At 43.2% G+C, this 27,937-nt stretch overlaps 1 protein-coding gene across 1 annotated transcript in view; it reads right to left on the bottom strand.

Moving 5' to 3' along the window:
• MTUS2 (microtubule associated scaffold protein 2) overlaps positions 1-27,937 on the bottom strand; it is a 170,097-nt gene that overhangs the window by 15,352 nt on the left and 126,808 nt on the right. The window contains exon 8 of the mRNA XM_088052304.1: positions 5,659-5,725. Coding sequence (XP_087908430.1) covers positions 5,659-5,725 — 67 coding nt within the window. The remainder of the gene's footprint in view (positions 1-5,658; positions 5,726-27,937) is intronic.

Below are 27,937 nucleotides of genomic sequence, written 5' to 3' on the forward strand. Positions count from 1 at the left end.
GAAGACTTGATACAAGCTAGAGAAGATCCACAAGAATACCTTTACAGAGCAAGTTTGCTCACTTGTAAAGATCTAACAGGTAAGAAGTGGTTAAAATCATCATGACCATAACATTCAGAATACTAGAGAAGGAGAAATGAGTTTCTAATGGCACTGCTAGATCTTCTTGCTGGTTTAGGAAGATGATCAGGTTTTTGAACAATCTGACTGCATACTTATTCTTCCCTTGCCTTTCAAAATGCATGTGCCATGCATAGACCTGTATGGCACTGTAAGTCGGGATTGGGAGCAGCTGTCTCCCTGCTGAATGCTTCAAACCCATACTTATCCTATGACAACATATTTGTTCAATATCTGTATCTTCCTGCCTCTTTCTACTAGGGTGTCAGACTGTGCTTATTTTTCCCAGGATAGCAACAATTTGTCCAAGTTACCAGTGCTATCCCCACAGTTTATGTTAGGTGCACCCATGTCAAGGTAGTTTGGACACCCAAGCTAACCATTCCCTTCCCCACATAGCTATTTTTCACCCCATTCAGAGCTCTGCTTCCACACTTACTGGACATCAATATCCAAACTTGGTCAGTATGTCCAGACAGATAAACACCACTGGGCTCCTGTTCTGATCCTGATACTTTCTGAGGCACTGTGAGGGACTCTGTTCCTGTCAAGCTCTCTGCTCCTTACGGAAAGAGAGTGAACCAGTGAGTTTAGCACCTCAGTGGCACCACATAGAAAGCTTTCCCACTTGTCTTCAATCCAGAATGGAATGGTACATTAGCTGTAATGTCTTGTCTCCTGGAAGTCTGGATTATAGCTCTAAACCTCTCTCTTGCTTTTTGATTTTTTATTATCTTTGGCATGTCAAGTGGTCCCAGAGCTGGAGGGGCTATGCTTGCAGCTCTGCCTTCAGTAGAATTCAAACTTACTCAAGCTTTAAATAGGAGATGTAATGAGCCCCATCTCTCTCCAGCCTCTCTAATGAGATTACCCAGCACACAGGGAGGGCTGGGCAATGAAACAATGTGCTTTAACCAAAAGAAAGTCCATCTGAAACACATCCTGTAATCTGAAATACAAGACTGTTCACAAATCAGACCCTGATGCAGGTGCAAAATGGAGGGAAGAGGGAAGCAGCGAAAGTGAGCTTGCATGGTATGATCCCCATACACCTAACAAGGCCACTGGAGGCAGAAAATGAGGCAATTTACCCTATATAGAATATTAAACACCTCTAATGAGAAGGAGTGATCCCTACCATAATTCTCAGACTAAGACAAATGAGGCTGAGGACTGAAGTGTTGAGGAAAAATGGAATCTCTTCTTAGTAGGGAGATGGACCTTTGGGCCTGGCTCTCCTGGGACAGACACAGTAGAACGCAGCACCCATGGAGCCCAAGGCTCTGCAGCTCTCCTGCCCGGGGAGCAGGAACCATGTGGGAGAGCCTTCCCTGCTGGAGCCAGCTGTGCCTTCAGCCTGTGGTCCTGGTGAAACAGCTGTGTCATCTCCAGCAGGGACCCCAGAACAGATGCCTGAACAGACCACCTGCTAATGCTGCTGGAAAACTGTGAATTTAGCTTTCAGGCATCAAGAGAAGGATACTGTTAAAGTGAGCTACTCTTGTAGGAAAAAAGGAAGAATGACTCGGAAAAGTTACACAAATGTATTACTGACATGGAACAAGATAAGCAGAGCATAACTATTACTGGTCTGTTGTGAAGAGTTAAACCTGAAAAAGAAGAGTTTTCTTTTTCCGTCTCTGTAGGTATCTCCATTGCTGCTTACAGCCTGGAAATGACTCCAACACAACGTGGCATTTCCTGGGATGACAGTGTGATGGGTAAAATGAGACCAGCTACTGCACTAAGTGCACAACAGATGAGCAAAACTCACTTCAGGCTGGGCTGGGAAGGTGAGGGAAAGGTGGATGCCACTACTGGACTGACCTTCCTTCCCCCACCAAACACAGTACGAGCCACAGGGCAGCCTCCCTAGCCCGGGCACTTTGCATTCAGGAGTGTATTCAGGATTCTTCTGTGGGAACTGGGGGCTTGTGTCTTGTGGCCTTACAGAGGGACTTGTTTCCTTCTTTTCCTTCCTTCCTCCTTCCTTATGAGAAATGTCAGATGCCAGTGGGCTCTTCTTCCTGACCCTTGTCCCCAAAATCGCAGACAAATCACAGCCACCACACTCCGGTTAAGTGTCCTCTGACTGGGAGGCATATCCAGGAGGAGATGGCACAAAAGCTTCAAAACTCTTTGAGAACACAGATAATACAAATTTTAAACTTGACATCTCACTGCCTTTCCTTCATCTTGGTTTTTATGCATCTCCATACCTCCTCTCAACACACTTCACATCACTGGTCTGACAGTAAAGGAGCAGGTAATTTTGACATTTAATTTCCACTAGTTTGAAGGGAAACAGCTGGCATTCAAAACCTCTTTATTGCAAGAGACTCAGGGTTGCAGCTGAAAAGTGCTTATATTTATAATTTATAATTTATAAAGATTGGTGTCTTGAGTGTAGAATGGTTGCTTGTCATGTTTTCCTAGCCTTGCTATTTCTAGCAAAAGACATGAGCAAAACTTGTTGCTTTAAATAACAAGTCCCTCAGTGTTTATAGAGGCCAAGATTCCTCCCCAGGACTGGGAAGGGAGAATCACTTTTCTATTTCACTCATGCTGGTTTCAGATGCAGTGTGATACTTGCACAGGAGTGCTGGGGGTAAAAGTGGACACTGTTGTCTGAACCTCAATATTTTGCCTGGCTCCAGAAGGATGCAGGTCTCCCTAAGCTATTTTTACATGTGGTCCATCTCTGCTATTGCTTCAGCAGTGGTTTTATTTACCACAAGAATTTTCCTTAAACATATACTCTTACTTTTCTGAAGAGTGGGTTCTCTGTTGCAGTTTCATTGCTTTGCATAGCAGAAGCTTGTAGTTTCTGTTGAAGTTAAAGACTGCATGCTGCAAAAACCAAGCACATTCAGCACCCAAACTCTGAATTACAGCTATTGCCTGAACAACTAAGTGTTGGACCCACTGCTTGTATCAAAACTGGCTAGTCCAGCCTTGTTTTACTGATTCATTCGGGCATTTATATCAGTGAGTCTGACATGGTGAATTTATACATGAAAAATCAGGAATTTCTGACCAACTCCCATGCTGTTTAACTAGTTATTTTTAAATTAATGAAAAACTACTTTTTAAAGTGACGGAGGCAAGTCAGAACTACAGCTTGGTTGTAGTCAAAATAACACACTCTGATTTTCCCTGAATTTCTTCATAGAATGACCCAAGATTGCTGTTGCCACATAAAGGACTGTTTCATTCTTTAGTTGCATAAATCACATACAATGCTGTACCACACACTAATTCATCTGATAGTGAGACCAAAACAATCCTCCTATAGCACAGGAGGGCTGCATGTCTCCAGTAGCACCCTCATGTCTCCAGTAATAACCTCAGCTTGAACTCCTTTAGACACTGCAAAGAACTGCACTGATGAGAAATGCTCTCATGTACATGGCATTTATTTCACATTGTCCACAGTTTTACTATTTCACAGTACACAGTTTTTTTATTTCACAAAAGTAAGATTTGTAATTTTATACCAAAGGAAAGCAGACTGCGCAGCAATTTTTTACTTTTACTAAAAAGCTTAGTCACTTACCTTCAATATGTAGAGATATACATTAAGCTTTTTATTGCTGATGAATTATTTCACAGTCTGCTGAAGTGCAACAAATGCACATGTTCATCTTTTTGTTCATCCCTACTGGCAGTGCTTCTAGCTGGCCATGTTGCATGTCAGGGTTGCACAGAGAGGATTACCTTCACCAAGCAGGTGACCAGCCATCTGTGTCACTCACAAACAGCCTCTGCTTTGCATCTCCATGTCTTCCAGAGTGATGGGAGCAGGAGGTGGCCTGTAATGACTCTTCTCCATTACACATGCCCACAGGACCACTGAGGAAAGGACTTTCTCACACCATCTTCTCCCTTTCTGAGGAAGAAAGCCCATACGCATCTACAGCTTATCTCCCTTCTATAGCAGTACTGCTCAGGCTGCTTTTCTGGGGTGTCTGTGGTTCTTACTGCCCCTACATATGCCACCAAGACTTAGCTTTATGCAGAGGAGGTGTCTGTTGCTGCATGTGCAAGGGTGATGGCAAGGGCAGGCAGAGCAGCGATCCCCTGTTACTGAGCGTGCTGCTCTGTGACCCCCCAAACAGACACGCAGTTACACCCATGGCAAAGTTCTCTTCTCCAGCAAAACCACCAGGGATTTGTATTCACTCCAGCTGTACAAACACGGTGTAAATGGAAGCAGAGCTCCTTATCTCAGGCACCAAACCTCTCTTTCTTTCCCATGTCACCTCCACATAAAAAAGCACTCATGAAAATGTGCAAACCCAACCTGCTAGGGCTTTCAGATGAGTAGTGGCTATTGAACCAAGAACTTCAGATGTGCCCTACCTGAAGAAAGCACCAGTGGCAACAACTCTTCTGTAAGAGCCCTAGAGATGCAGAGGATGGAGGAAGGCAGGCATCAGGAAATAACTGGAAACCTATTTTGCTATTGCTGCAGTATACATTGGCCATGGGGACAATAAAGCTCTCTATGAAATGACAATCAGCCAAAGAATTTCAGGGGTGCAAAGCAGGGAGCAGAAAGATGCCAGGCATCTGAAAAGGGCTGTGTTCAGCTTTTCTGAAGTGGGCTGTCATGGGCAAGATGAAGGCAAAGCAGAGGGAGGATCTGCAGTTCTGCCCATCCCATGAGGGTTTGGCCGGAGCCTCCCTTTGCTGGCCACGCCATGCTCTGGCCACATAACACAGTCTACTTAATGGGTGACCCAGGAGCCCACACACAGGGAAAGCTGAGAGTTCCCCCTATTCACAGCTCCAGTCATCAGTGGTTCCAACACCTTTTGGTACTCTAGGAGTCCCCTGACACAGTGGTCCTGCTCTCCATTTGCCCTGGGGTAGATGAACTCAACATCACACTCATTCTGGAGAGATTTAAGCCCAGAAGAACTGAGCCTGAAGCCAGAGCAAAAGCCCATCACTCTCAGGAGTGGCAGTATCTTTACACTCTCCTGTCTAGGTCAGAAACTAAGAAGGAAAAGGAGCATGCAGATATACAGAGAATACACAAACCAAATGGGACACATTGCTCTTTCTATCTTTCAACAAGGAAGAGACCTTAGAGACATTAACAAGCAAATTCTGAGCTTGGTGTCCTTTGGTTTGTAGCTGAACTGCAAAACACAGCAATGTTCCTAAGTTCAGTGATGCATTCCCAGGCACTGTGCACTGCAGTGGTCCCAGGCTCCCACTTCTCATCATGCTGTACTTTCTCCAAGGCAGTGCTGGTGCTTTAGGACAGACGCTACGGATTTATGGAGAACAATTTGTTTAGCAAAGATGATGCACAACTGGCTGCAGTGTGTGTGGTAATGAACACATCTGCACAGCAAAGAGGTGAAATCAAGGCTCCCTGCAAAGTCACAAAACCCTTTGCCACTGGGCTTCAGAAAACACTTCATCACATGTATGGAATTTCCCCAGGGTCAGGTCACAGGGAATCATCATCTGCTTTCATGCAAAGTGAGAAAATCACTTTGTTGTTACTTTTCTTGTACTACTTACCAACTTCCTCCCTGATCTTTGCAAGCTCGACTCCTAACTCCTTTATTTTCACAAGGGCATTTTCATTCTGTTTAAGGAAAAAGAGAGAAAAATATGTATAGTAGCCAGGTTTATCCCAGATAAGAACTTTCACGTGTTCATTTAGTAAAGCAGATTAGATTGATTCCTCATGCTACTTTTTCTTTTTTTTTTTTTTCTTTTAGGTGAGGGGAGTGGGATTATAATGAACTCATTCAGTTTTTAAATCAAGCTTAGGAGCCACAACTCATTGCCTACAAATACCTTGTATGCCTAGGAGTACATGTACACAAACTCACATGCACACAACAGTGCAGAATACTCTATTTACTCCTATGTATCTAAAAAGACATCTGTATTTTTTAATACTTTTGTGGTCAGCCTGCATACCATTTATGGCTGGACTGCATGTACAAGATGGATTTATTAAAATTGTTAATTTTTTTTCATGTATTTAAGTCTGCATTTAACCATCTCCAATCTTATTAATACGTTCACAGAGTTAAACTTAGAGAGGAGATTGCTGTACTCACACCATTCTATGCCCAGTGAACATTCCCATACAAACGCCACTAATAGCCTGATGTTCATGTCTATCTCCACATCTGTTTCTGTGATTCTATTTATTAGGGCTCCTTGCCTTGACTAGTCTCAAAAGAAATCTGAATATTTAAGGAGTAAAACAACTGAATTGGCTAAAGGAAAATGAAAACATATTTACATGAGCAACATTAAGGTGTTATTACCAAAATGCAAGGACTTTGACAGCAGATATCTATCTGACTAGTGCTGTGCAAACTGACAAACAAAATTCTTGTCTCCATCCACTGGAGTCTGATTTAGTACAATAAATCCCAGCATAGTGGTTCAATCATATGGGCACTTTAAATTGGGATGTATCATGAATCATATTAGAAAGAAGACAAAGGAATGTACCCTGCTGGGAAGATCACTAATGATTAATAAAACTAGATCAGGTTACTATAAATATGTTCCAGGTTAGAAAAGGTCAAGAATCCTTAAAGGACACTACAGAGAAATCATATTCAAGAGAAAAAGCAGTACAGTAGTAAATTGAATTAAAAAGAGTCCTAAAAACTAAATCTTTCCATATTAAGCAAGCAAGGCTAATAAAAATCTAGGGCACAGACAGGATTAGTTTGGCTGCAGGATACACAGTAGATAAGAGAGCAAGTCAGTTCTATATTACAAAAATGGAAGTGGAAAAAACCCAAAATATTTCAGAACTTAATGTTTCTGTGTAGTTTTCCTGCACCTACCTTTTAACTCTGTTAAGACAAGTGACACAACTTTATTTCTGGTAATACCAGAATAATAGAATCTGGAATTTGAATTAATCCTTTACATACTGCCCTTTTGGGATGATTTCCACCAGATCCAAAGGACACACTTCCCAGAAAATTTGCTGTAAATGGAGTGATAAACTGAACTGATTTGAGAGCCTTGAAGGCTTGAGGAGACCCAAATGATGTGGGCATCTTTCTTATTCAGTGATGGGAAGAAGCCAGGAATGCAAGGCCTGGCTCCTCCAGTGACTCCTCCTGCCTCCATACCCTGCTGAGTAATGCACAGGGGGCTGCGTGCCAGGACTGCAGACTATCCAGTCCTGACCAACCTGCATTAGGCTCAGAATAAAATTATGTGCCTTCTTATGGATTTCTTTTTCCTAATTAGTCAAAAAGTTACGGGGAAAAAACCCAAAAACTCCAGGTAAATAGAGCCTGATCTATTAAAACACCAGATCGCTTCACACAGAATTCCCAAACCAGCAGCCTTACAAGAGTAAGATTTCCCCTTTTGGAGAATACCATTGCATCTGCCCATACTGTTTAACTCATTGGACTTAATTTAAGAAGTGCTCTTGACAGACTGCCAGGCCTGGTGCCCTTGAAGGCACAGGGATATACTGGATGCTGGACTTGCACATAGGGAGCACCCACTCAAATTACCAGCTCTCATTCTTTGAAACAAAAGCCACTCAAAGCAAGAGAGCTGTGCACAAATCATTACCAGCACCTATAGATAAGCAGAACTCAGTGGGATTGTTACTATTCTCTTTACATTAAGAAAATTAAAAGCAAGTAAAAAAACTACTTTTTTTTGGAGAAAAAGTGTTTAAATTTTTGATCGCCCCATAAGTAATATTACAGGTTTCACATTTTACATGATGTTTTATCTTAGATAAGGTTTTTCCTATCCTTAAGGATACTTGGTGGCGGGATCTTCTCCAAAAATGGGGGGAATTACCATGGTGTCAGCTTAAAAATGCTATCTCATAACTCCAGCTCCAGCATGGACACCAACCCACCAGGGCAGCAGGGGCGATGTCTGCCTCTCACCACAATGGGGCTGTGGTTTCCAGAGCAGAGCAGCCCCTGGGGCTACCTGGGGCAGCCAGATCAGCACAGCTCAGATGCCTTCACTGTCATTTTACTGCTCTGCCAATACTTCCTGCATTGTGTTTTATTTTGGTCAGAGCTTCCTGTGTGCTCTTTGGGACTTCACACTTATGCTTCCTGGGAGATCAGATGTGCAAGGCCCTCATTGACAAGGTTTCAAGAAGTCCCTCTTACTCAGAGAGTTCTTCTAGAGAGCAACAGCATGAGTGCTTATCTTCTACTTGTGGAAGAGAAGTGAGGTGTAGTTTTGGCTGAAATCAGCCTCATGGTTTCCTGGATGTGCAGTGAGTTCACAAAACCCTGACAATCTTCTGTAACTGAAACCTGCTTTGTCAGTGTGACATGATAGGTTTGGACTGCACGTGCTCCAGCGACAGTGTAAACACGACAGCAATGCAAAACAAAAAAGCCCCTGCTTGTTATCATCAGTATCTGCAGATAACCAGCACCCCCCTGTCAGTGTAGCCAGGGAACTGGGAATGCCAGCACTAAGGAAACCAAAGATTACAGTAGAGCAAATCTGGATCTTCTGACTTTGGAATGTAAAGCTATCACATTCAGTGCCGAGATTCCTTTACATCCACCATCAGAACATCACAGCAATTCAAAAATTCACAAGCACACAAGGAAAAACATCCCCAAAACAAATGGATAAGAAACCGAGTCAAGAGGATGTCCCACTGGGTTAATCAATCTTCATTAATATTTATCTCAACAAAGTATTTGAAAGAGAAGGCAGGGTAGGCAGCTGTCTACCACCGAGTTTTGTGTCCACTAAGGCTCAACATCTCAAAGGAGCTTTGTAGGGATTCTCTTCTAGGTCACCACTTGGAGCTGAGCCATTGAGGGTGAGCATCCAAGGGCCAAATCTAACTTAGGTTTAATAAGGTTCATCATCTGTACACACCTGTTTTCAGTAGGTGAAAAGACCAAAGATCCTGTAAAGGGATTGTGCAAATTTCCAGTGCAGCAGTTAAATGGCAAGGAAGAAAAAAATTCTTTGATGTGATCTGGAATTCTTTTTTTTATGCCCAAAAATGTGAAATCAAAACAGTGTGTTTAGCACAAATTAAAATGTTGCATTTACTTTTCATGTACTTTTAATGAATGACGGACTGCATTACTTTTCAGAAAAATGATGACAAAGGTCTTCTGTTGGCTCTATCCCAAGAAATTACTCTGATAGTGAAGTAATTTTCATAAAATAAGATTACACTCATGATGGAGATGAAAAAAACTTCTTCCTCATTCCTAAACTCTGCAACATAAGCATTAAGTCTTGTGACTGGAATATGACCCATCTCCTCAGACAGAAAGAAAAGTAGAATAAAAGAGGTAGAATGATGTGTTTGCCCTACTGCTCTGTTGAATAAAAGACACAGTAACAACTCTTTCCTATCATCAGCTCTATAGCATACAGACCTCCTAATATTTCTCCTGTGAAAGGCTTGATACTGGACAGCATTTCAGCAAGTGAAACAGACACTGAAAATGGCACATGTGACTTCTCCATTCAACTCAAAACATCCTGAGGATGGACTGAGGCATGACCTACACTGGTGCAAGAGCTCCAGAAAACAAGGCAGAGGAGTAGGAAGAGAACAGGAATTTGTACAATTAAGTAACAGTGGCCAAACCTAGCAGTGTAGCTCAGAAAAATATCAGCTGAATATAACCACATGCAAGGACCTTGGAAAATAACTTGGTAGGAGACGTCATAATACGGACCTGAGGATGGGAAAGATGCTGGCTTTGTTCAAACAGATTAAGAGAGGAGGTAGTGATGAATTGTGGGCAGAGGCTGAATGGGGCACTGGGCAACCTGATCTCATTGAAGATGTCCCTGCTCATTGCAGTGGTGTCGGACTAGATGGTCTTTAAAGATCCCTTCCAACCCACACTATTCTGTAATTCTGTGGTCCTATGAAAGGCTCTGCTTTAGTTGCATGGAGCTTCAGATGACAGGTAGATATCCTCAAGGACACATCATCAGAGAGACAAGTCAAGATTTTACCTTGGACCAGGAATAACTGAGGGATGGGGAGGTAGATTTGGGGTTTGTCTTAGAGTCTCTCTCCTCTGAGAGCTACAACCTAACTGAAAGGTACAAATGAATTAGAAATAGTAATTAAGTAAACCTCCAGGTACTTTTTAACAATAGGTAAGTAATAGTAAGTACAAATGGGTCAGATAAGGCAAGGAATGCCAGAAAATTGCTCAGATCCACAAAGAAAATCAGCAGCAGCTAGGAAACAAACCTGGGAGCCTGGAGTTATCTTCCCAAATTGACAAGACTCTCCACCCTGCCAACTTGTTTGTTTATATTCTAAGATCCAAATGCATGTACAGTGTCTCCACTGTACAAACACTTCTCAGTTCTCTACAGTATCTCCTAAAATATCAGGAGATGCTGAGATGCTCTGTGGCACTTGCTATGAAAACTGCTCCCCCAGTTTCTCCAGTCTTCTATGCAGAGCTTTCAAAATACTAAAAAAAAAAAAAATCCTTGACCTGCAAATGGTGCTTAGTCACTGTTGTGATGTATTCAGGCTTCCCTGTGGCAAGGTGTTATATTATAATCGAAAAGAGAAACATATACACTGGGAATTCTCTTGTACCAATAAATATTTCAGATGAAACTTGTAGAAGCAATAACTGAATCCCACTGCAGCTGATATTCAAAATTACCTACAGTGTTCCTTTAAAAAGAGGTGTTTTAACAGTGCTGTTCAATCATGCTGATTGTCAGGTAATCCTTCCTCATAACACCCTTTAGGTTAAAGTTTACAAGCACTTAGATATTCCACAGTGACTACACTTTTCCAAGTTTTATATTAACCCACACATTTTTTCTTAACCTGGTTAGTAGCATATCTTGAGCTATATTTGAACTATTATTAGGTAAATGGGAGACACAATCAGTTTTATAAGAGTTGTATGAATATATCATAAAGGCAAACTCTAACAGAATACACTGCACAAACATGTGTTTTTGCCAAGATATTTTCTATTAATCAAATTAAATGTATATGTTCATTCTCTCACTCTTCTGTACATAAAACCCAGGAAAATTTCTAGAATAATAATGGGAAAAGCTATGTGTTCAAAGCGTCCCACAACAACTCTTACACATGCTATTTTCCTGCTGCCTGTAGATGTGTACTTACTTACTTACATTTCTTACACGACCCATTTTGGTGCCTAGGAATGTGTTTAATTTCGATTCACAGAAACATAAGAAAACAGGTAGTTTTGTCTTGTTTCACTTCTCCTAGACCGGAAGATCATTCCTCTGTTGAAGATGTAAAACTTTAGGACAGCTATAGGCTGAATAATATCTCTTCAAACTTTAAAACTCTCTGCAAGTTTCCCTTATAACTTGTACTCGACATGGCTATTGAAAATGTAAGAAAAGCAGAACAAAGTATCAAACCGACTGTTGCTACAGAAGATGCCAGCAGTCCCTCCTTGTTTCACGAGCATCCAACCCTTCAATTTAGACTGCAGGATAAACTTATGTAAGGCACTGCAGTGCATGAGAAAGCGACACTTAGACCTGTCCCTGGTGAAGGGGAGATCAGCACACTGCAAACAAGCCGAGCATCGCTCCCCTCTCCGCCACCCGGGAAGCGCATCCGCCACCGACCCCAGCGAGAAGCAGCAGCACAGGCTTTGTCAAGGCTACCGTCCTTCCCTTTCCCTAAAGGATAAAAGAAAGAGGCAAAAGTACCGTCTCGTCCTCGCACAGACAGGGGGGAAAACACGTGGAGCAGCATTTGCCCATGCTGGCAGGACAGCCACCCACCGGACCGACACCCGCCGGACTGCCTCCGGCCTGGCCCGGAGCCGGAGGACCAGCCCCGGGCGGTGACACTGTCAGAAAGGGATGTCACGTCCCCCCGCGCCGAGACCGGCCAAGGGGACTTGTCAACCTGATGCCTCCCGGGGCTCCAGGGGATGCCGGGGGATGCCGGCGGATGCGGGGAAGGGACGGTGCCGCGGAGCCCGGCGGGTTCGCCCCCCGGCAAGCGCTGCCCGCTCCCCGCCCTGCCGCCGCACCGCTGCTCGCCCGCTGGATCCGGCCTCTCCCGAAAAATGTTGCTCCGGCTGGCAAAGGCTTGCCCACGGCAGGGCACGTCCAGCAGCGCCATCGCAGGGAAGTGCCGGGGCGGGCGGCTGCCGGGACGGGGCTGGAAACTTCGCAGCGACAGCCCCAAAGGCGCTGAAATCCGAGACCGGGCTCTCAGCCGGGGTGCCGCTGGCTTCTCTTCTCCGTGCCGCATCCACAGCCACCGATCACCGTAGTCCCCGTCCTGCGCTCCCGCTCGGATGGTGCCTCTAAGCTGTGTCCCGGCTGGCTGCCGCCGCGCTTGTTGTCCCGCAGCGCTCCCAAATCCCCTCCCGGCTCTGCCGCACTGGGGCCCTCCCGGCCGCCCTGCGGGCTCTGCGGCTGGGCACGGCTGGGGACGGCTGGGCACGGATCTGCGCGGTCCTGCGTGGCTCTGCGGCTGGACAGGGCTCTGCACAGCTCTGCACGGCTCGGCACGGCTCTGCGGCTCGGCACTGCTCTGCGCGGCTCTGCCGGCGCGTCCCCGGGGCGAGCGCAGCGCTGCGCGGCTCCGCGGGGCCCGGCGGCGGGCGCTGCCTGCCAGCGGCTCGCTCCAGGCTGCGACACCGGCCGCCGGCTCGTCCGCGGGCCGTGAGGGGTGTCCCCCCACTCCCGGGTGTCCCCCAGCCTCCCCAGACGCTCTAATCGCCCTGAAAGGAGTTTTCGTGAAATCGTTTGTTTAAATCGTGAGGATGACCAACATCCACTGGACCTCGGCGACTTCTTGTCATGACAAAACCAGATGTGTGCAACGTGCCCGGAGACTTCTGTAATTCTCAAGGGCAGGCCTAACTTTTTGGCCATGTATACATATGTATTTACATGATACAACAACCACCTAACCCTAACCTGCATATACACACGGGTGTGCTGCATGTCTGGTCTGTATCAGTTTGCCTACAGGGAGCACATTTTCTTGGCCGGACCCAGGACATGAAGCTGCAGCAGCCTCATTTCTCCTGGGCTGTTGCTTTTGACGTGACACATTTTTCTCTAATAATTTATGTTAGACAATTAACATAATTTGATTTGCTGGGAAAAGGCAAAAGGGTTAAGTGACTCACACCCAAGGTGGTATTTGTGCTGTGTCCACTGTTTAAACCTGAAAACCACTCTCTTCCTGAAAGCCAAATCACTACCAAACATAAGAAAAGTGACATTGCCCTTACTGCTGAACAGCTCTGCCTTCTGGTGGGAAAGATGCTCTGGTCTGTGCTTCTCTGGACAGGTGTTTTTGTTTAAATATATGTTCAACTGGTGGTGCACAAAGTGATTTAAAAAATGGTAGGAACCAACAAGAATGTCCAACAAAACTGTTAAATTACATTTAAGTTCTCAGGAAATTGTGTTTTGTGTTAACTTCTTATTCTCTCTCGTTCTTCCTTAGCCCTGCCAGGACTTCAACTAAAGTTTTAGAATATCACAGTCAAGTAATTAAAAACAAGAAAACAGACAAAGCCAACAACATAAGGACCCCACCTAACAAACAAATAAACAAAAAATCAAACCCAAATAGCAAACAAAATTTAAAATTGTACTCCAAATACATGTCTTTTAACATTTCTGTTCAAGACTTAACTTTCTTTACAGCATTTGAAAATTAATTTGGTTGGCTACTGAACAGCTACAGAGTAGAGGTAAAAAGAGTCTTCCTTCTATGGTGAAATAATTTCATCCTCACTGTAGGAGCTTTTTTTTTCACCACACAACCTGAAGTCTGTAATTGGGATCTTTTCCAATCCAAAACCCAACTGGAAACTTTCTAACTGCCATAGAAGAAAACCTACGCAACCACATGTAGACAAATTACTATGGCCATTTCTCTGAGCTGGCTATTAGAACTACAGTATTTAGATCCATGTCTGACTGTCAGGCAGGGAAAATAAAACCCAGCCTTTATTCCTTTTGTTGTGCTTTTAAAATGAAGTACTCATCTTCTTCAACTGCTTTGCTAAGAACGGGGGATTTGCTGTTTACAAGTGATTATAAATCTAAGGTAAAGATTAGCTAGCAAGGTCTATGCATGACTTTAGTACCACTTAAGCACTAAACTGGAAGAAAAAATATTAAAGTGGAACTTAAATTAAGCAGAAATTGTCTGTTGTCCTTCTGGCAAGGGTGGATTGAGGTCCCAGAGGTGGATTTAGGATTGATAAGGGGATGTAATTGGGAGAGCTGCTGGGCTCTTTGGTCAGCTTAGATCCTTTTGGAGGAAGTAAAACCAAACTCAGTTTGAATTAAACCTCGTCTTTCAGGTCAAGCAGGTGTAGCATTAAGGTGAGAAAAGACCAAAGTTAAGAAAGCAAGTGGAAAATATGATCTATTTTAAAGAGCAGTTCCTCAGTCAAAGGTACAAACGAGGAGGATGAAGAAAGAATTTAGGAGGGGTCTCTGTGGTGGCAGCATGCTGACAGGTAGGTTACTATGTGAAGGACTTTGAGCACACACCTGAGGGCAGCAATACCTTGGGAATTAAGGATATAGAAAAGGAAATGGACATAAATGAGACAGGAGCAAAACACTCAGCAAAGCAGGCACATCAGAGGAGAGGACAGCCCCTACAGCCACATTCTGTGAGAACTGGCACTTTAAACAGCAGGTTCAAAACAAGGTTTTTAAATTATTGCTTGCTACTTTTGATCTGCTAGAGTTGTCTGCCTGATTTCAGTGGCATGTGGCTCATGTAGATCAAATACTGAGAGGAATAATATTTTTAAAACACCTTGTTAAGCACAAGAGAGCACCAAAGGCAGATAGATCTGCCACCAGTGCAGACTGCTGCCCCTGTACACCGAAATAATTGATATTTTCAGATAAGGGTAAATGTAACTCCCATGTTACATGTGACATGACCAGGTGACCATGTGGTGCCAACCACACTGATCATCAGGCCAGGAAAGACTGGGAGTTGCTGAAGGAGTGAAGAGGGGGAAGAGGAGAAGGAGTTGGGGGAAGAGGAGAAGGAGTTGCAGTAAATGGAACTATTGGGCTGAGTGGGGATAATTAATAGAGCTGTTCAAAGATCAGCCCTGGGGACAAGTCACATGGTTCACTTTTGACCCTGGTCAAATATTAGTGAATGCTAATGCTAATGTGATGCTGGGATGCCCTGTCCATCAAGGGGTGAGTTAAAACACCACGCTTCTCAAGCTGGATGCCATTTAGGGCTATAGGAGTGGTCATGATAAGAAATATAGACTATTGAGCAGTCCAAGGTCCCAATCATAGGGACAAATAACAGGAAATTCAAGTAGAGGATAGAAACTCATCAGCTGGAAATAACAGCAAAAACCTGTGTTGCTTATCCAGTCATGGGATGAATAAGAACAATGTCTACTGTTCATATCTCAATAAAGCAAATACAACCTTAGGCTCTAGGAAACACTAAGAGGGAAGTTTAAATGCTTTAAGAAAAGTCACAGAGAGGTCTCACCTGAAACCACCCCCATGTTTGGGGGATAGCAGTTCTGAGGCAGGGAATAGACAGCCCACACCACTGGAGGGGTGCCATGTAAATACACATCTGCTTCTTCTAAGAAAACAGCAGTAAAATTTGAAAATTACAGCCTTTCTATAAATAAAGGGAGAGCACTAAGAGAGGCAGAAATGTTTCAAGGTCAAAAAATGCATTTACATAAGGATAAAAGGGTGTGAACTTGGGCATACCTAAGCCACAAGAGAGTCTGAAACAGTCCTCTGGTAGAAACAGAGGAAAATACAGTGGCTTTCAAGCTGAAAGTCGAACATTTTAGGGAAGAAGTGGTAGGATTTGGCAACAGGGAGGGTCGGGATTTGATGACCCAGAATGAACTTTGCTAGCTTTTCCTATCCCTGCAATACTGCTTGTCTTTGCATCGTCACCAATATATTGCTATGGATTTTGCTGATGGTCCACACCCGGAATGGGAATGTGCCTCTGCCAAACTGCTTTGCATGGAACTCTGTCCCAACAGATCTGGCTCACATTTCCCTTCAAGGCAGAATGAAGAAGTCTGTGGATAAGACAGAGATCAACACGGGCTGGGAAAACCTGCACTGTTAGTAAAAAAAACATTCTTCATGAAAGTTGTCTATTTGTTTCATTATTGGAAAGAGAAAATACAGATAAATTCCACAAAGAAAGTTCCTTATGTATAGGATTAGCAACAAATATAAGAAGAAATAAGTCTGATAAAATTAGATTTTAAACCATTAAAGTAATTGCACAAAACAAGTGACTTAATAGGGTATCTTTTACAATATTTATTGACTTCAGTGGAAACACAATGTAGTTAGCACCAGACAGGGTAAGGCTCCTAGGTAATTAAAGGCCAAGGAGGATACCTACATGTTCCTAAATGTCCCAGGGGAGTGGCCCAGTCTTAAACAACCTATTCCAATGGTAAAGGGGCACCATGGGCAGCAATTTTTCCCTACAGTGACAGAATCAATGCTTTCTTCCATGATGCACATAATACAATTCCTATTTACTGTCCAAGCAATTCCAGTATTTTACATCTATCTGGACTAAACTGGGAGAGGTAGGGTTACATTTGCCATATTTTATAATTTACTATGATCCCCAAATGGGGCACATTATTCTCTTTAGCTCCATAATGGTCTCTATGTATCAGTGTATCACTCTGCTCTGTAGAGAATAAAGAATAGATTATCAGGGTTCTATACATATATTCTGACATATATAAGAAGATTTGGATTCCCATTATCTGATCATCATCTACATCAGTATCTGATGTTTCCCTATATTTTGGAGGCTGGCTAACCTTCCTGGGAGAAATATAGTGCTTTTCCTGGATTTTCACAGTGTAAGGATACTGAAGATGGAGATCCATGGAGAAGGAGAAACAGAACCAAAGTCTTGGGGAAGCTCTGGCAGATAAAGGTAGTAATGCAGTGCTATGTGTGTCACAGAGCAGGAGAATCCTCAAGGGACCTGCATATTATTCATCCTTTATGAAACACTGGAAAGGCTTGCTGACGGGCATAGCATGTGAAGTATGTCAAACAAACATTCAATTAAATTCGAATAGATAACATTCTGAGGGCATGAGCAGCAAAAAACAATGCAGGAAATATGAGGGGATGCAAATTTGTTTGCAAGAGGACTGCCAGCTGTAGGAGTAAGTTGTTAGGGCAGTATCCAGTGCTTATGGAAATAAACAAAAGAAGCAAGGAGAAAGCTGAAGGAGACAGTGGTTAGGGGTGGGGGAGACTGAAGACAGCACCACGGGGATACAGAGAGAGGTAATCGGGAGAGAAAGCTGAGGTGGGGCAAACCAAAAGTTCAAAAACTGTTTCACCTGGTAAAGAAACAAAAGTACAGATTCAAAAAAAAAAGAGATGAAACTAGGGTGAAAGGAAAGATTGTTCTGCAGGTGGCATTTCAGAGGACAAAGGGATATGCAGTGGTGAAGGGAGACAAGGAACAGGAGACTGCGGGAATGAGATGTGACAGCCAGATGCAGAGGACCTGGTGCACAGCCGAGACACTGCAAGGTCTGTAGTGTCCCAGCTCTGGAGAGTGATGGATAAGCCAGGTTATCGGCAGCTGCCGCCTCCTGGCATTCTCTGCAGTCAACAGCGGCTGGTGAGCGTGACAGCGACATTGAACACCTCCAGAGGGTGGCAGGAGGAGAAGTCTGGCTGGCAGCATTCACTGGGGGCAGGATTTTGTCTGAGGCAGTGCTGAGGCAGAATAGGGCAATGCTATTCCAGCAATGCATTTTGAACAGGGGGCTCAGAAAATGATTGAGTGGCATGCCAAAGATGGGAGAGCAAGGCAAGGAGAAGGGACATCCAGCACATTTTATGTGATTATCACAACCTATTTCCCTGCATGTACTCTCTTCAAACACTGTTACAGTTTGTGTGACACAACATGCAGGTGGACTTTGTCAGAATTTTGACACCTACAAGAGGGCAGCTGACTATACTGACAGAGTTGCAGACAAGTGGGTAAACTCAATCTATTTTTCAGTAAGACAAACATCGGCCTCAAAGACTGAAACTGATTTATTGTCAGCATTCTTAATTCTTCAATTCTGCAAGCAGTATAATTTGACAACAGTCTCAACTAGTCGTAAATTCTCTTTCCAATTTCACTTATTGAAATTGTCAGTCACATTGTATTTCTGTGAGTGCTTGAAACCAATGAAGATGAGTGCTGCTCAGAGGAATTGTTTTAATCTTCCCCTCTCCCGGTCACCTGTTTTGTCCCAGCTTCCTTCCTTATAGTCCCGTAAGTGTTTGGGCACTGAATCAGATGGAGGTTAAAACTAAAGCAGGGGTAAAGTGGTGAATTTGGGGAGAGTCAGCTTCACTGGCACAGGACCAGCTTCCCCAGGACAAGGAATGGAATCCACACTCTGCTGTTAGCCAGGAGGAGAATCCTCACAAGACCCTGAACCCTAATCTTGTCAGATTGAAAACTACAGTGGCCCAAGGAAATAAGAAAAGCAAATACATTCAGTATTACACCTCACTTTCCTTGTTGGAGGTGCATCACAAGTTTTGACACAGCTCTCTCATCAGGAGCACAGTTCTCCACATTGCTCTTCAGACATACACACATGGTTGATTATTTTCCAGGTTAGGGTTCTTACTTTTGTCCTTGCCTAACTTAAAAAAAACCAAAACAACAACAACAAAAAATTCAGAAAATGTAATACAGTGATTTGGGGATTTCTGAAGCCATGAGCAGTCAGCAATGAGTTTCAGTGAGATGACTCAGCTAGCTGAAAGTCATGCCAGATGGCCCCAGAATGGCAATTTCCCTTGGATTTACAGTGAGGCTTCACATTTTGTGCATGACTCAGTACCATGAGGTTTTAATGATCCTCAGGCAACTTATATGGAAGCAAGTGTTTTTTAATCTAGTTTTTCAACTGTACAATTATGCTATTGCATATTTGGATGAATAGAATGTTTACTATAGAATTTAGCGAATTAACACGGACTACTTGCCCTCTGTTTCTCAAGTGAGAGAGCCCAGCCAGATGACTCCTTTTTAAATTCATTTATCATATAAAAAGAATGTGAGGATCTAAACAGAATTCCTTCAGAGTTTTGTTATTTCTGCTAGTGTAGCCTTACATTTATTTTAGTGTCAGTAGTTTGCAAGGCCATGGATTAAAATTCATGAGAGAACAATGCTTGGTTACTATGTTTTCTAGTTCTTGATGGCCGGAACAGTACAAAGTAAGCATTCCAAATGAACTAGCTCTCACTGTCAGGGAATTCATGTTTCTTCATATGAAATATCATTTATGCACCAAGATCACAAGAAAAAATGCAGATTTTCACTGAACTCCTCACTTGCCCTCTACCCAGGAATACATCCCCTGCAAGGCTATATCTGAATTCCAAACCTCTGAGTAGCTGCAAGCAGATGGCCATTTTCTTAAATCAGCTTTGCAGAGAAATGTTCCCTTCTCCCAGCAAACAGGTAATCTCCTCTCCTCCACTCCTGAGTTGCTCTGGCCCAAAGCCAATGACAACTTCAAGCTGCTGTACTTTGAGGCCAAGCAGAGCAAGGCACAAGTGCTGACATTCTATGACAGCAATGGCACTGACAAAAAATTCCAGCAGCTTTACATTGACCAAGGTTCTCCTATTGGAAAGATTCTCAGTGCTCTGCTGAGAGGAACAGTACTTACTACCATTGAGGAGAATTCAAACAATTAGTTGTGGGCTTGGGAGGTTTTTTTTACCCAAAGAAAACCCAATTCAGATGACTTTTAGAACTCATTTTAGAAACACATCTTTTATACTAACTCATCTGTAGTTAGAGCTGGTTTTAAGGAAGAACCATAATAAACGTTATAATAACCACACCACCACCTTCTGAAGCAATGATGTGTGAGAAGTGATTGTAGGAAGCTGCATGTGAATTAGATCTCAGGGGCGAGAGCAAAGCCAGAGAATTTCAGGAGAATTGCAGCTGAAACCTTTTAGAGTCCATTTCTGGAACCAGATAGCTCAGACCTGAAAGGGGGTTTAAGCGAGAGACAGGTTGTGTGTTGGGTATTTGATTCAAAAGTGCAGATACATACTCTTGGATGGCTGTAAGGACACAGAAGGAGTTATCAAGGAGATACACTTTCCACTTGAAAGAAAGGCAAAAATGTCCTTGGAACACAATAATTACCATTTATATATATCTTTGAGTCATGGTCTGTCTAATCCAGATCCTGCATCGAGCCATAATTATTGCCAGAAAATTCAGAAGAAGGTGCAATTTACCCTGCATTAGAGAGTGTGATGAAAAGCTGTTCTGCATGGAAAACTCAACATTGTCTGAAAAATGCTTTCAACCTCAAAATAGGCATCTCCCCTCGAACATGTATTGGACCAGCAAATATTAAATGCCCAGATATTCTTGCTACCTATTGATCTTAGTAGACTTTAAGGTCAAAGGACAAACTGATGGTTCAATCAAATAGTATGATTTTTCTTATCACAGGACATGATATTTCACACAGTTGCTGTTCTATAACAACATTTGATGAAAACATCCCCTCTATAAAGGCAACCATTGGCCAGCTGCTGACATGAAGGTGTGGATCTGCTTTCTCTTCTCACAGTGGTTTCTTCTAATAACTGATCATCTCTAGCCCTAAAAGTCTGTGCTTCCTTCACGTGTTGAAGCTGCGAAACTTCTGCAAAAGTTTAGCAGTAGTTTCTGCTAAATTTTCTCCTGATTTCTGGTACACAGCAGTACCTCCTTTTGAGAATTTTTCTGCTCTGCACTCAAGCCACTTTGTCTTTTTTCACAAAGAAGTCAACAGTTCTTTGCTGTCTCTCACAAAAAGGGATTTTTCCAGATCTCAGAGTTGTTTATTACTCTTCTTTTACCTCCTCATTTTTCATTGTCTTGTGAAGATGTGTGAGCATCAGTGCTAAATGTCATATATTCAGTATCAATCTCCCCAGTGCTGAATGTGCAGGTGTTGTCACTGCCTCATTTCTACTGGCTGCATCTCTGCTTACTTACCCAAAGATCTTGACAGCCTTTCATGACACATGCTCACAGTGGAAGCTCACATTGATTTGTGCTGACACCAGAAGCTCTAATTGCTCCTTGGGTTACTCCCTTCCAGCTGATGGAAACAGACCACAGTTCCAGGCAGAGCTGGTTTCAGCCTGGCTTTTCTGCATCCATCACTCAAAACCAGTGCAGTGGGAATGTGAGCGTGTTGGTTTTATATGCTCCAAAGTGCAGGCAGCTTGCAGTCCACTCATCAAATATGTGGCTCTCCAGCTGCTTAAATCTGTAACCAGTGTCCACATGGACTGCAAATGGGATAAGAAATACTTGAAATACTGAAGATCACATCAGAACTTCACTTATAAAGGAAGCGCTGCATTTCTGTCAGCATGTCTATACGAGAGGTTTTTGCAGATGTGGCACACAGTCTTGAACCACAGGAGGTGAAATAGTTGTCATGGTCTATCTGTATTTTCAAGCCTTGCTTTGCACTGGAACAACCTCACATCAGCCAGGAATTTTGATCAACAGGGAAAGTTCCACTAGACTGCTGCAAAGCCCCTCTTGTGCGTCAGCTCTGAATGCATCTGCTGATGGATCTACATAAGAGAACTTGCGATATTTACACTGTCACCCCCTGGGAATGCGACAGTAATTTTGGAGAGACAGGGAGTTGTATCAGCAGAGCATTCTAGCTTAGGAGTATGCATTGGTGAGGGAACACAGCAAATAATCTGAAGTCTTTCTACAAATGACATTTAAAAATGCCTTTGGGGCAGGGGAAAGAAGACAGAACATTTTTTTAAAGTGCATCTAACACTCAGTAACTTCTAGTACTGCATTTTAACTGAAGATTGGTGAAATTAAGTTTAACATGAAACAGAAGATATTCCAAGGCTATGGGAAAGAAGTTCAAGCGTTATAGTCATATGAATGGCACCTACATAAATATATGGTATATACCTAACTGTTCCCTGTTTATTTCTGAAATAATCCTTTTCATGTATTTAGCCATTGCTTTGAGCATGTGATGCTCCTTTGTAATGTGTTTGTTTTTAAGAATACCAGTAAGCAAGAGGTGAAAGCATAAAAAAATCAGGCCAAATATCTGGAAACCTGTAACACATCAGAAGGTGATCTCTGTTTTTTACAGTCAGAGCAGAAAGAAATCCCAAAACCTTTTTTCTTTTGCAACATGGATCCCACTGGAAATGCAGAGATATCTGGACAACACCCAGTCCCTCCTAAAAATTTTCCATCTACTTTCCAGGGCAGAATAACTCTGCAGACACTTTCACCTATCAAGCATGTCTTTCCCTACCCTGCAAGTTATCTGTGGGCTGTCACTGCCTCTCTGGAGGGCTGGGGAGCTTTGCCTGTCAGAGACTTGCCTTGGTGCTTACCTCCTGCCTGGCTGCTAAGTGTGAGGCAGCTTAAAGCAGGCAGCTCAGCATGACACAAGTTTTTCCAGGAAGCTTCAAAAACCATTTCCAGAAATGCAGCCAACTTCCAGCTGCTGAAGGGATCACAACTGTCTTGTGGTCAGACCACTCCCCCAGGCTAAGGTTCAGCCTGAGCAAGGTGCCCCTGCTGGGCACAAGAAGAATGTCCCATGTGCCAGATGAGGTAATATTGCAAATGAAGGGGGAAAACAGCTTTCTCTGCTCTTGGGGAAGCCAAGACCCTGCACAGAACTGCAGGGTCCTCCTGCAGCATGCAGCCAAGTGCCTGGGGTACCAAATCTCAGGTGTGTAAAGGCATCTCCAGCCTCAAGTAATGTCCAAGTTCAGGCACCTCTTGGTAAATGGTGACGGACCCTGGTACTCCCCAGCCAGCACAGCAAAGGTGCTTCTTGTACAATCCATGTGCACATACTCAGTACATCCCATGAGGAGAAGCATCCCTCTGGGTCTATTCATTGACTCTAGTGCACCAATCAATTAAAGAAAACCAACATAAAACAATGAAGAAATACAGCTAATTTCCCCCCACAGATGAAACCAGAGTGTGGTAATAAGAACAACTGTGGAGCCTGTTTGTCTCAGAATCAGCCATCAGCCCAGCAGTGCTACTGAGGACACGTCCTGCTGCTCATTTCTGCAGCTGCCTGGAGCCGTGTGCTGCGCCACGGGAAACACCAACAAGGGCAGATGGGACGAACCTGTGTGGGATGTAAAATATTCATCACACCTATTTGGTGTAAATAAACATGAACAGTGGGAGTATCCCTGTCTGCAGAGGGGAAACTACTCACTGGGCTCTCTTTGACAGCTCACAGAGCTGCATACACATAAGCATTGCTGTCTCTGCACCTTCTGCTGTATGTGGGCTTGCTCTGACTTCCTGGCTGCCCTCACTACTGCACTTGGGTGATGCACTGGCAGGACATCTCACTGCCCAATCCTCATGCCTATCACTGTGACCCTGTTGGTGATCCCAGGTCCTCTGGTGCTCTAGCCCTATCCTCTCTACAGTCACTGGAAACACAGACCCTCTTCCCAGAGGATACCTGAAAGCAGAACACGCAGCACAGTGTGCTTCAGTGCCTGCAGGTGTGTGTATCCATGCACACACACACACAAACATGTGTCTATCTTCCCATACAAATCCTCTAAGAAACTAAATATAGGGTAATCTCCAGACTCAGTCACTTTGACACACCAGTTTTATTCAGGCTTTTGCCTATTTAGATGCTAAATGCTCCAGGACTGGGACATCATCTTTGTGTCATCCTTGAGGTGTCTAGCACTCGTTGAGATAATTGTAGAATAACAAAAACTTTAATGTCTTAATTTCTATTAAGAATGCTGTATAAAGCTCAAATATTAACAAAGAGGAATACATTAAGTCAGCCAAGTGCTTTCTGTTTTCAACAAACCCAGTTCAATCCCATCATCTTTTTGTTCTTTGTTCTGTGTAATCTGGTTAAACACAAGCTAATGTTAACTTAAACAGATTGTATTCCACTGGTAAATAAGAAGATAAAAATTGATTTTCTAAGTGAGGCTATGCTTTATGTTTTGTGATGGCCAAAACCCTAGTATTCCCGAATTAAAAAGCTAGCACATAGTTGGTTTGATGGACATTTAGCATTGCCAGACCTTTGTTATGGATAATAAATTGTTTCTCTTTTTAGACTGTAGCAGTACTAAGATCACTTGAAAAATCTGAAGATCAATTGCACTGATCATTGCTGCCAATATTATTATAATGCCTATATGGGTCATTATTGGACATGTCTATATTAATGGAGCCGTGCCACTTTGACCTGAGGGGGATGTAAAATCACCAAACAAAAGTATTGCTGCCAGAGGTGTGAAAATCCAAGCAGGAAAAAGGCCATGGGTGTGTATCTGGGGAAGGAGAGCTCCTGGGGTGCTGCAATGGGAATCTCCAGGTGAGGCTTCAGCCACAGAATGAGTGATCAGGTGATGCCTGAGGTTGGCCTCATGGGAAAGAAGGACGTGGATCTGCCAGAGGGACAGGTTACTGAAAAGTAACCAGCAGCATGTAAATATGTGTCAAGTTACTCAGTGGTCACTGCTTCTTCTGGGAAGGGAACTCAGTATTTGACCTCTCCCTAGGCTGATTCCAACCTTCCTTAGACTTCTATTAAAAAATTTCATTTTGAAATGGCTCTGAAGATTATCTGTGAGTTGAGGCATGGCCTCGCCCTTAACACCAACTTTAAAGAGTGACATTTGGACTTGTCATAAATATTTTATGCACAAAAACATACGTGTAAAACAAGAGATGCTCTGAGAAGTTTGCTTTTGCAGGGAGGCTCTGCTTTTTGACTCCCAAAGAGAAGATGGGATCCCTCTGACCTGGGCAGGCCAGGTCTTGTCCACCCCACTGCTTGTGAGAGTTATGGTTTCCTTATTCACTTCCTGAAAGGTATTTATAAATTTTAATTTGCTAAATATTTCTGTTTTTGCATGGAAACAGAAAAATTCTCCTGTTTCTGGTGTGATTAATACTTTCATACATAAACCTTGCACCTATTGATCTACACCAAATTGTAAAGCCTTTGTTCTGTTACATTCTTATTAGAAATCTTGGTAGAATGTCTCTGGGGAGTAATCAATTAATCGATCAAAAGAAAAAATCTCCAAAAAACAAAACACCAGAAAACAAACAATGATTGATCTGAGGATATTGCCTCTTTGCCTTAAGAGAGGAATTTAAAATGCATGGAATTTAAAAGAGGTACAAATTTCCATTGCCTCCTTTGCTGATCTTAAAGAACAGCATGAAAACACTGTGATTTGGGTTTTCCCTGTCCTCTGCATGATGAGAGGCCACAACAGCACTGGACCCTATTACTCATCACTGCTTTTCACACCACTTCCAATGTGTTGCCAAATCCCTCAAGCCCAGATGTATACCCAGCTTGGAGGCTGCCAACATCACAAAAACCACTTCTGACTCTTAAATGTTTTTTCCTCTGAATGCAGTATAAAATCAAGGCCTTCAAAGTTGCTTACACAGAGATTGATAATACAAACAAAAGAAGAAAATAAATCCACTTTTACCTGATGCTTGGCACACATCCTAAATATATTTCTCTTCAAGGACAACATGTAAATAAAGAGGTCTTTAATTATAATGGCCATTTAAAACCTCTACAAGAGGACCATTAGAATGCTTATCTCAATATTTAAAATATTTATGTGTAACTAACAAAATTCTTCTCCAGCCAAGGATACAAATATAGTCTGATTTGGCTCTTTTTTTTTTTTTTTTGTTTGTTTGGTTGGTTGGTCTTTTTGTTTTGTTTTGTTTTGTTTTTTTCAAAATAAGACCATGTAACTAAACCAGCACTCCCCAGGGAAGCATATTTTTCCACCTTTCAAAACTAAAATTTGTAATTTTGTCACAGCAGTGTCTCTAAGAGGACCACTGAGGACACAGGGAGAAGCCAAGAGGTTCCCTACACCTTTTTCCTTCTGTTTTGCAAGGCCTGAAGCAGGGCTAGCCGTACTCTCTGGAAGCAGTAAGATCCAGGTACCCAAAGGATGAGGGAGGGAGAGACACTGAGCTGCTTTAAGGTTTCTTTTCTTATAGCATCTTACCTACTCACTGCCTGACTTTTAGCATACACAGCAAATAAGCAGGGGGCCTGCAGAAGGTGATTTCCTTAATTTCACAAATCCAAATCTATTCCTTGGGTTGACTGACCATGTCTGAGTGGCCTGCAGGTCCCATAACATCTGCACTATAGAGACTTCACTGTAATGCTTGTGAGTAAAGGAGTATACCTCTGGATTCTTACTGCTCTGTTTTACTGTAACTAATAGCCCCACGTACCAAATCTTGTACCTTTCCCCTTGAAAAGCAGTTTAGAAAGCTCTAAATGATGACAGAGCTTCTTTCTATGTTTTTCCTCCCAAGCAAACAAAATATTTTGTTTTCCTTGCAATAAAATGCTTTTGATTCATAACCCTAAACTGTCAGTGTTTGACGAGTCCAAAGCATATTTTTTTTCAGGATACAGAATGAAAATATTGAGCTGCTCTGACTGCTCTGGTCTTCATCAGGAGCATCGTAAAGAATGAACTTGCTCAATACAGGACATGCAGCCTAACTGTAATAGTGAGGAGGGAGGAATGGCACTTTTCTAAGGACAATTCTTGGGCCTAATTCAAACATGTTTTGCAAATGCTGGGAAAGCATTGCCCTGAAAGCCAGAAACTCAATTTTTCTGATGAGTGCTGGCTTCTTACCACTCTGCCAGCATCAGGCACGAACAATAGATATATTTCTCTTGAACTCATTCTCTGAGATGACTGTGAAAATAAACCATTTTCAGCTTAGCCTGAGATAATCCTTTGAAATGTTAGCCCAAATTAATGTTTTGGAGGCAATGGTGGGGTTTTGGGCAATGGTGACTTATAGCATGACCAATTTTGCCCCTAGTACAGGTGGTCATTAACATCTGGCCAAGGATGTTACGTGATGCTGGGTGGCATATTGTCCATTCACAGGAACATTCCTCTGAAAGAAACACCCCAGCACACATCAATTTGTTATTTGAATGAGGGAACAGGTTTTCCTTGCCCATCCTAGATTTTGCAGGATATGCCTGGGTGTGTTTACTTTTCTGGAATACAAGTATTGTATGCCCATGATTAGATGTGCAGACACACACACTCTGGTCACTGGTGACGTGCCCTTCCCAGTCCTGGCAGACACAGAGTTCTGGGATGTCATCAAGTACTGCAGTGCTGTCCCAGCTGTTGTTCAGGACATCTCTGTGTTTCCTCCATTCCCAGCTGATCCAGCTGCGCTCATGCTGGGACCTGTCCTGAGAAGTTATTCCCCCATGATGAAAAACATATCAAGAGGCCATGCTGCAGGTCTGGAAACATCTCCAGGCCTAAGCAGAGTATGGGACAGGCTACTCCAGCATAACCCTTTCCCTGACCTGCTCCCACCCTTGAGGCCTGCAGCCCAGAAAGGATCCCTTCTCCTCACATGCACTGTGGCTCTAGAGTCCTCCTCTGAAATTTCAGAGGCAGAACTGGGACTCCACTGCTGCCTGCTGGGGCAGGCTGGATTGCAGAGCCTTGGTGCAGTTTGGCCACAACAGCCCTCAACACAACACTTCTATGAGTGTACTAGAGACACGAAAGTGGATTTATATGTTTTCCTCCCTTTTTATATCCGGAAAGATTTTGTCTCCCGGATTTGTCACTTTGGGTTACTCTCCTTTAGATGGCACTGTTAGCACTTCCAAGAGATGAC

This window comes from Pseudopodoces humilis, chromosome 2, assembly GCF_049639895.1.
Source record: "Pseudopodoces humilis isolate 2021_Gansu_Grassland_sample_001 chromosome 2, ASM4963989v1, whole genome shotgun sequence".
NCBI classification, from domain to species: Eukaryota; Metazoa; Chordata; class Aves; order Passeriformes; family Paridae; genus Pseudopodoces; species Pseudopodoces humilis.